At 41.1% G+C, this 10,580-nt stretch overlaps 1 protein-coding gene across 1 annotated transcript in view; it reads left to right on the top strand.

Moving 5' to 3' along the window:
- The first annotated feature begins 542 nt into the window (after window positions 1-542).
- Window positions 543-10,580, top strand: part of LOC124606545 (aminopeptidase N-like) — a 30,741-nt gene continuing 20,703 nt past the window's right edge. The window contains exons 1-5 of the mRNA XM_047138531.1: window positions 543-676; window positions 796-829; window positions 3,380-3,574; window positions 7,679-7,785; window positions 9,717-9,884. Of these exons, the coding sequence (XP_046994487.1) occupies window positions 543-676; window positions 796-829; window positions 3,380-3,574; window positions 7,679-7,785; window positions 9,717-9,884 (638 nt within the window). The remainder of the gene's footprint in view (window positions 677-795; window positions 830-3,379; window positions 3,575-7,678; window positions 7,786-9,716; window positions 9,885-10,580) is intronic.

Genomic DNA, 10,580 nt, shown 5'->3' with positions numbered 1-10,580 from the left:
AAGTGATTTTGAAATACAAAAAGTAGTATATGTATCCCCCTAAAAATTTACTCTTCTCTAACAAAACGTTTAATGCGTTTCATAATACGTCTTCTATACTACCTGGAAACATACACTCTGTGATAATCCGGTATATGGCCATGTGTGTTACTCTCGAACGCAATGTTATGTTCTGAACGTGATTTTGAAATACAAAAAAGAATACAAGTATCCCCTTAAAATTTACTCCTCTCTAGCAACACCGTTTAAGCTATCAAATGACGCTTCTGTACACCACGAAATGTCCGTCATCAACCATGGCTTAAGGTCTGACACTACAAAACTGTGGATAGATCTGGGCTTTATGCACATCGTTGTGGTTAGGAATCACTGTACACCACTTTTCCTTTCCATGTTAAAATCTGTTCATTTCTTCCACAACCAGTCTTATATCAGTGATAGGAAGCTCAACAACTCGCAGCACAAATACTTTTCGTTTGCCTTTGGCAACTATTACGCCATTTGAAGCCCACAACGCGACTTATATACCCAGGTGTTCCAGCATGAGGGTTGTGTGGTGTTTGGTGGCCCTGGAGCAGCTGGTGGTGGTGGTCCACGGACAAGACGACCGCCTGCCGGGGGAGAGCCGACCCAGTTCCCAGACGGTCGACATCACGGTCTACCAGGACAATGAGGGGTGAGTCACCCACCTCCTCCCTCGCTACTAGTCTAAGCTACACATACTTCTGCTGCACAGCCGATCTCGATGACTATTGATACTCAGTTTGCTGTACATGTCACACCCGTCTTCCACAGTGAAGAATCATTTCCTCTGGTTTCTGGATTTCAAGTGACTAAACAGTAGCACAATCAGTTAGCGAGTTAATAAGGCAGATGTAAATCTTGAAAGATACAGGTGAAGGCAATGGAGTACTGCCAGATAATTGTGTCTTTTGTGAATCTAGTAGAGTACAAACTGTGTATATTTCTTCAGGTAGTGTGGCTCACAGAGAGCAAATTAACCTGGACGATATTTATACAGTTTTGAGAGTAAGAGTACTTAGCGACTTCCAATGAACTTTACATGTAATTTCAGGCATTTATGAAACCTATTTCACTCTGCCGCCCCCCCCCCCCCCAACAAGATCTTTAAAAGAAAAAACTTTACCCCTTACTACATTATCGTTGTTCATGCGGTAACATTTCCGCATCAGATGTCTTGTTTTAATTCATTACTCATTTACTATTACCTCTGTATACATATCTATATAACTGAATATGCCTGTAAAGTTATATCATTATACGACAAATGGTTTAGGAAATTTAACGTCACAGACATCGAGACTGGTGAATAAATGGCTATTGTTTTTAACGGAGTACAAATTATCCAGAATATACTCATATTCAGGATTCTATAATGAGAGCACTTAGTTGCCCATATGTTTCATGTAAACATGTAGCACATTAACATATTTGTAAAGTAATCACACGCTTGAAGATGCTCTGTACACGGGAGCTCGAGTCATTAAAGACTTGTGTGAGAGGGGTTTGCTGGTAGTTAAGGAATTCATCACAATTTACGTGAGAAAGCATGTACTACTACTGTGGGTCGCATGAAACATTTAAACACTACTTTGTATCACTAGAGTAAAGTCGTACGGCATGATTCGTAAGGGGCGTCGAAAGGCAGCTTCAAGCCACCTAATTGGAAAGGTTTTCCCCATCGTTCATGCCCGTTGGCATCTTCCCTTTGCAAAGCGTAAGATTTATGTATTTAAATGTATTTCGTAAGTGTAGATGACTGTAATGAGTATATGTGTGGTCAGGTGTCATGTTTATTGAGTCATAATGAGAGAAGGGAGTGCTCTCGAAAAGCACCTAGGCAGCCGCTAAGCTTGAGACTTTGTGGAGAGGTTTGGAATTTAATCTAGAACATTGTCGCAAAGAGTGGTGATTAGGAACGTTACGCAACTACCTCTCCTTCCCTTTACTCTAAAGGTAAAGGGAAAGCAGGCAACAGCATACGGCATTCAGCTATGCAAGCTCTGCCGTTAACCATAGTTCATTAATTTCGGTGGTGTGACGGGAACCTGTGTGTTCCACGAGCCAAGGCCGTTGGCACTGTAGTATTGCAGTTTGTGAATGAAATTGCTATTTTGACAGAAAACGTTGAGTTACCTGGGATCTGTCTCGTAACTTTTGTATGTCACCACTATATTTAGCTAGAATCGGAGAAAGCACTGAACATCGCCGAGTTTCTCAAAGAAATTCACTAGTTACCATTCACTGTATTATATCTTATTTATTCTCATCGTCATCCTAACACTAAACAACGGGATTTCCACAGATCCAGTAGAAAGGTTCGTAGTGTTATTTAAATAAATTGCACTTCATTTCTGCTAAATGGCTATAACACATGTCAGATGGGCAACGTTTTCACTAATAGATGTTTAAAAGGAGAAAAACTTACATAACAGGATGAACAGAAATTTCATAACTTGGCTTGATCAAGTTTTGAACACTGTCTAAAAATTCACAGATCAGAGTAAAAAATTGGAGTGTGATCTACATCTCCTTCTACCACAAATGTCAGCATCATAGTTGCTGTTATTTGTGTAATGACTACCGAGCCAATTTGGTACACTACTGCTTCTCTCGTCGTATCGCTTTGTCAATGCCATATCGAAACAACGTTTCCCCCTCTTACAAGTTTTAACACGAGATTTTACAGTATAAGCTACAGGCCACAAACCGATATATCGATAACTAGTTCGTTATTGATGGCATAATTCTACTGGCGTCACTGGAAATAATGGACACACTTCGCTCTTGATTCTTTCTAGTGTTATTACACCAATTATGAATGTCCCATATTTTAGAAATAATCATGGTTTACCTGGCATAGCATGATCAAATATCACATATGATGCATCAACAGCTAAACTGAAAGTAAAGGAATTTTCTCAATCATTGGCTTGAATCTAGGCATCTCACCAAATTTCATCCCATTCAAATAGTAGAAGATTAGTACAGGACTGAACAGCCGCCAGAAATACACCAACAATGCCATACTTGACGATCAATACTGCACGAAGTATAAACACTAAATTCTTAAAACTCTTTCATCATTATGTCAAGTATTCAGGTTTGATAGACATAAAATTAAAATATGAAGAGATTGATTAGGGACGAGAGGAGGGCAGAGAAAAGTAAGAGATATGGTGAAAATACCAGGAAAGGAAAGTTAGAGCAAGTCCGAATTGATGAAGAAATGAGAGCAAGTGATGAAAGTGATAAGAGAAGTTAGCTCTTTACCATGCACCCAACAGCAGATAACGTCTGTTTCCCTGTGTTTGTCACTCACTGCTTTAACGACTGTTGTGTTGGCTGCCCTGACAAGCAGCAGAGCCTCACCCTCCAGGGCCAGACGAGCGTGACAGTGGAGGTGGTGCGTGACACGGCGCAGCTGGTGCTGCACGCCGCAGTCAGCATCTCCTCCCTCACAGTTCGGTTCCAAGGCGGCGGCGTCATCGCCTCCAGCTACGAGCAGCCTCAAGACGGCCGGGACTTCTTGGTGGTGTCCCTACAAGAGCAGGTGAGAGATCATAAAATTTCTACAGCAGAGTTCATCCACATTCTACGCCAGAATAAATTCTTGGTAGCCGCATATCTGAACTGCTATGAAAGAAGTGAGACCATCACACAAGAAGGTAGTATGTATCATCATTTAATAGTGTAAACAAATGTGGACATTGAGGAACTTACGAGGTGCGGCTAGAAAAAAACCGGACTGATGCTGGAAAAAACATTTATTTACAATTATTTACAATTTCATGTTATCTCCTTCAATGTGCTCTCCTCCTCGGTCTCTACACCGCTCCATACGAATTTTCCACTGTTCATAGCAATGCTGCAGATCATTTTCGGTAAGTCCATACAAATGCTGCAGATCATTTTCGGTAAGTCCATACATTACTTCCGTCGCTTTTTCTTTTACTGCTTCATTAGTCTCAAATCTAGTTCCTTTCAAAGCTGACTTGACTTTAGGGAAAAGAAAAAAGTCACAGGGGGCCAAATCAGGTGAGTAGGGTGGATGATCTAAGATGGGAATGTTGTGTTTTGCCAAAAACGTCTTCACTGACAACGCACTGTGAGCTGGGGCATTGTCTTGGTGAAGGATCCATGACTTTTTTCTCCACAAATCGTTCCGTTTTCTCCGTACTCGCTCACGTAGGGTAGCCAGGACGCTAATGTAGTAATGCTGATTCACTGTTTGTGCCTCTGGTACCCAATCAATGTGCACAATCCCTTTGATGTCAAAAAAAAAACAATCATCATTGCCTTGAATTTCGATTTTGACATTCGTGCTTTTTTTTGTCGTGGAGAACCAGGAGTTTTCCAATGCATCGATTGGCGTTTAGTTTCGGGATCGTAAGTAAAAAACCACGATTCATCGCAAGTAATAACATTTTGTAAGAAGGTGGGATCACTTTCAATGTTTTCCAGGATGTCAGAACAAATCATTCTTCGGCGTTCCTTCTGTTCAATTGTGAGACACTTTGGAACCATTTTTGAACACACTTTGTTCATGTTGAAACTTTCATGAAGAATCTGCTTAACACTTTCCTTGTCAACTCCTGTTAACTCAGACACTGCTCTGATTGTTAAACGGCAATCTTGTCGAACAAGTTTACCGATGTTTTCAATGTTTGCATCAGTTTTAGCTGACAATGGTCTGCCAGTGCGAGTGTCATCACTGGTGTCTTCGCGGCCATCTTTAAATCGTTTAAACCACTCAAACACTTGTGTTCGCGATAAACAATCATCGCCGTACACTTGTTGTAACATTACAAACGTTTCACTTGCAGATTTTCCTAGTTTGAAACAAAATTTGATGTTAATACGCTGTTCTTTCTGTACACTCAACATTTTCCGACGCACAGACAAAACGTCAACTACTTAAAACAGACGCCACGGGCAGACTGAGTGCAGGAGGCAGATGAAACTCGAGCAGTAGGCGGAGCGAGAGTCACGTGACAGGCCACGCGAATTTCAGCCTTATTGCATTCGTTTCATTGTTTCACCAGTACTAGTCCGGTTTTTTTCTAGCCACACCTCGTATATTAAGAAACACAAATTTTTCTCCAGTTTCAATTAAAAAATATTCTAGACTTTTAGCTCAAAATAATAAGAAAGACAACAGTATATATTCTATTTCTTCCGTTTACCTTCAGGGAAATATTCACTGAAAAGGTACATTTAATTGAGTTTCATAAAGTGTGTACATTGACTCTCCGAATTAGCTGTTTCTGCATTTTACTCTTTGCTCTCACAAATTTTTAATACTACTAGCTCATATTATGTACACTACTGGCCATTAAAACTGCTCCAACAAGAAGAAATGCAGATGACAAACGGGTATTCATTGGACAAATATATTATACTAGAACTGACAAGTGATTACATTTTAATGCAATTTGGTTGCATAGATCCTGTGAAATCAATACTCAGAACAACCACCTCTGGCTGTAATAATGGCCTTGATATCCCTGGGCATTAAATCAAACTGAACTTGGATGGCGTGTACAGGTACAAATGTCCATGCAGCTTCAACACGATACCACAGTTCATCAAGAGTAGTGACTGGCGTATTGTGACGAGCCAGTTGCTAGGCCACCATTGAACAGACGTTTTCAACTGGTGAGAGATCTGGAGAATGTGCTGGCCAGGGCAGCAGCCGAACATTTTCTGTATCCAGAAAGGCCCATACAGGACCTGCAACATGCGGTCGTGCATTATCCTGCTGAAATGTTGGATTTCACAGGGATCGAATGAAGGGTAGAGCCACGGGTCGTAACACATCTGAAATTGGTTGGAAACTTTCTTCATGTCAGCACGTTGTAGGTGTCACCACCGGCGCCAACCTTGTGTGAATGCTTTGAAAAGCTAATCATTTGCATATCACAGCATCTTCTTCCTGTCAGTTAAATTTCGAGTCTGTAGCACGTCATCTTCGTGGTGTAGCAATTTTAATGGCCAGTAGTGTAGTTTATCAGATATTATTAAAATTCCAGTTGCAAATCTGCAAATACCTGTCGAACAGACTGTTTTACAATGTTCATTTGTTTCTGACACATATTTTAAAAAGTATATTTTTTGGTTAAAAGGTAATGGAGGATGAAGAGAGAGCTGGTTACAGACAAAATAGTGGCGGTTACCATTATAATGTTACGGGTTCCATACTCCACAAATCAAGTAATTGATGCTAGATCAGGGGTAACGGGTTCCACCGTTCTCGCTGCAGTTAATCGAACATGACGAGCCAGAGCTGTGGCGCTGCGGTCGCTTCGTACTCGTCGACACGTTCTCTCTTACTCAAGCATGCTGGAGCGTAAGGCTAGTTGTGACTTGTTGTTAGCATAGAAGATGAGTACACAATCTTACTGCTGTAATGTAGCAGTGACAAGGCGAAATGACCGATTTCTGGGGTCAGATAGCCATTAACGAAGCTGTGTTCTATAAGAGTAGAGGGGGTGCGACGAAAATTACCTGTTGCAAAAGACACAGTTGCAGATGCGTTCCACTATAGGAGGAGTGATATCTGGAATAAGTTCAGATGGAAAGCATACAAATTTCGTCCAATGCAAACAAAATTGTTCTATTCTTTATTCCACCTCTACCATGAGAAAACAATTGCGCTGTGACAAACGGAAACTGGGCGCAAAGCAAAGTCACTCTTATAGCCCTGTGACAAAAAAGCTCGCTATTTCTGTATTCATTTGCTCGTGGCAACTTGCGCTTGTGGGCTAACGGCGAATTATGAGGCTTATAATTCATTTCTATAATTTATTTTAATAATCAATTATCATTCTGTGACTGCACGTAATCCTCATGTCATGTTTTCTGATACTGTCGTTTAAGACTCGTTAACACCTGGAAAGTCTTCATCTGCCAATGTAATCGTTAGACAATTTCGGAATAGGTATTAAATATTAAATTTGCAGCAGTCTTCGAAAAAGTTTTATATATATTAATGTTTGTATAAACAGAACTATATTTACTGCTCACCGAACGGTCATTATACTGGTATATACCAAACGTCATGCCCAATGGTTGGTTTTGCCATTTAAGGCAAGACGGACGTTTTGTGACATTTCAACTTGCTCTTGAGAATGGTTTCAAAGCCGAACTCATGACTGTATGAAATAAATGAATAGTAATTTACAGTTCAATGGTGGAAATTTATTTCAAAACGGTTTTGTATTAGAGGGAATGGCGCGAGTCCGCCGTTATACCTGCAATCTCGTGTACTTACTGTCCTTTGTGAGTGAACTTGTGCCCAGCAGCAGACTCGGATGATGTGTGGGCTGTGGAAACGGTTCACGAGTCTGGTCTACGGACACACAGGGACAGCGAGTTCCGAGATGACTTCACAGGATACGCTGACGAGTTTAAAGCGAGTTTCTAATCTCTAATGGTTGAGTTACTTCGCTACTAAACTTCGTTACTAGATGAAGGGAATAAAAACATTCGAGTCGTACACTGAGAGAACAGACCAGCTAGTGGAAGTGATTTGTGTAGTTAGATGTAATCAAATTCTTTCTCCCACAATTTTCCATTTGAACTAACATCTATTCTCAGTACTAACAAAGCGTACCATGGTGCTGCTTCGTGGCTCATTCACGTCTCCATGTTGCAGGTGGCAGAGGGCAGCCTTTTGGTGCTGGACATCGTCTTCAGTGCCAACATCGGCGACAGGGAGCCCGGCTTCTCTCGCTATGACTATCAGGGGCGGGACGGGCAAGCGTGAGTATCGTACAGGTCACAGTGCTGTCACCAACAGACACACATTGCGAGACACTGCTCTTGATCCTTAGAAACCGCAATAACCTGTAACGCTACTTGCCAGCTACAAAATATCCTCATGCAATCTATTTTCTAACACTACCCAAATGCACGTTTAGATACTTGTTCGATGTGTACACATTTGGTTGTTGTAGACGAGCAATAATTGGAGACTTGTCTAACTTGGAGGCCATAGGATAGTCAGGCAGAGAGGGTACTAGCAGCTATATCAACGATTGCCGTTATTTTAGTTGAGTAGCAGCGTGCGAGCTGGTGACAACTCGTAGAAATCAGTGGTCACTAATAAAACCTTACATGTATTCTCATATATACCGCATCCTTACTAATTTCAGCTACATGTAAAGTGATATGGTGGTTCTAGTGCACACTTTTCAAAGATGTTTACTCCTCTCACAACATATGTCAAGGCCAGTTGATAAAGCTTTCATAGCCATGTACAATTCTTGTACAAAAGTTTTCTAGTTGTATTTGTTCCAACCAATTCCTTCAAACAAGTTTCTGTTTTGCTCTTAGCTAAATATGTTAATCTACTTTCTTTTCTAAGGAGTTGACTATTATTTGTTACTCATTATTAGCATGCTTCAACTAATAATAATTATTGAGACTACCATTTCATTTGAAGCATAGTAGTGATAGGATGGGTTGATATTGTGCATGTTGTCTTACTGGCAACTTCAGGTGGAGAGTGGGGGGGGGGGGGGGGGGGGGGGAAAGGGGGGGGGGGGAGAATTGCAAGGGGAGATGCAGTCGTACTATCCGGAGACATGTGTTATCAGTTCAATCAACACTTCATTGTCTTGTCCACAGTGTACGAAAATATCTCGCCTTCAATCTGTCCTCAGACATTACGGATGTTACACATCCTAACTCGGACATAAAGTGATACGTTCCTTTGGCTATATCCCCAGCACTTCCTTATGAAATCGTGTTATGTTCAAATATAGCAATACATTATTATCATTACTTGGAGCTTGTAATACATAAATCAATGAAGAACGGTGAAATCTCCCCACGAGAAAAAACTCACAAAATGCTTCAGGCATTTTTAAAAAGCAGGAATTTCTTCTCGGTGTTTAATCATCAGTAGGAAGTTTGCGCTTTGTGCTTTTCAGTATGACGTGTAACAGGACGAGTTTGTTATTCGGTATGATTGCGACGTGTAATGTTGTCTTTCATTTCTCACTCTTCACTGTCGCATTTATGGGCAGTAACACAACTTTATCAGGGAAGAAGGTGACATAGAGTAGAGTACCAATGGCAAGATTAAAAACGATACATTGCAGAGAATAGTTATCTAAGCCGACAGAGCACATTATCAGATACTTTCTCAATCGAATTTCTATGTCCTTTTGTCATGATCGTGGCAGCTTCTGATTGGAATCTCCTTCCAATGAAATATGAGTGGTGCTTGTCGAAAATTCAACTAGAAGGTTTGGTCATAGGACAGCTCCTATAGATGCTAGACAGTTGATTGCGTTCCCAGTACTTGATCTCCACTCGTACGTTGCAGAGTTCGTTGTAAATCGTATGTCAGAGTTTTCTTTTCAGATTTTCTGATTCATTTCTCTTATAGTTCCACACATTTGCTGCAGGCGTGCCTCTTAGAGACTAACTTTCATTTTGTTCATCTTTTGTAGCTGTTGAAATACGTCTTCTGCAGGCATTACTCAGCTTGTTTCAAGCAAACTTACATCTGGTGATACAGTTAAGTGAAAGGCCGTCTGCTGTGAATTCCTCTGTTTGTATCATCGTGATGCCCATCCCCGTTATGTTGTTGGTAAACTGGTTCCACTGTACGATGACATGAGTAAAATATATACGCAGCGCCTCAGCTACAACGTAACTGCCACGCTATGCTCTTCTGTCCACAGGGCCGTATATGCGACGCAGTTCATGCCGAACTACACGCGACGAGCACTGCCGTGCTACGACGAACCAGCATTGAAGGAGCGCTATCAACTCAACATGCGACTGCGGCCCAAGACGTACCAGGTTACGAGTCCAACGCTCGGGCCAGTTACGATGATGAGTAAGCAAAAGTGATTGCCTCCCACTATCACATGTGCGCTATGTAGTTTGAGTCTGACGTAATAGTATACGGTCAGCAAGAAGCACCAATGCAAATATTTCACTTTCCACGACAGCAGTTTCGTGGATAGTGATGGCCGACATTTAAATAAAATGTGTGCATGCAAAGGAAGGGAGAAACTGATAAATATTTTGCTGTCGTAAGGTCCACTGAAGGAATCAAAACAAGTACAGGCATTCGAAGATCTTTCTCTCATTCAATGCGTTTAATATCTCGAACAGGGTGACCTAGTGCTTGACAGCCGGAATGGATTCCGAAAACATTGCTCTTGCGAAAATCAACTGGAGCTTTTCATACGTGACATTCAGAATTCAAGGTTCAAGGCAGTCATGTTGAAACAATATTTCTTGACTTACAAAAATCATTCGTCTCACAATCAGTGGCATATTAACAATTATTAACAAAAATACGATCGTATGCTGCATCAACCTAAATTTGTGAAAAATTATGATTCCTTTTTAGAAAGATCACAGCATGTAATCTTGGATGTAGATTTAACTGCAGGCGTGGCCCATGGAAATATGTTGGGACCGGAGCCGTCATGTTGCTCATTAATGAGCTTGCAGACAACAGTTACCTAATACTTTTTACAGATGATACACTTGAAAAGATTTCAAAGTGGTTCGAATATTGGCCACGCACATCG

The sequence above is a fragment of the Schistocerca americana genome, chromosome 3 (assembly GCF_021461395.2).
Source record: "Schistocerca americana isolate TAMUIC-IGC-003095 chromosome 3, iqSchAmer2.1, whole genome shotgun sequence".
NCBI lineage: Eukaryota > Metazoa > Arthropoda > Insecta > Orthoptera > Acrididae > Schistocerca > Schistocerca americana.
This window is presented reverse-complemented; position numbering and strand designations above follow the sequence as displayed.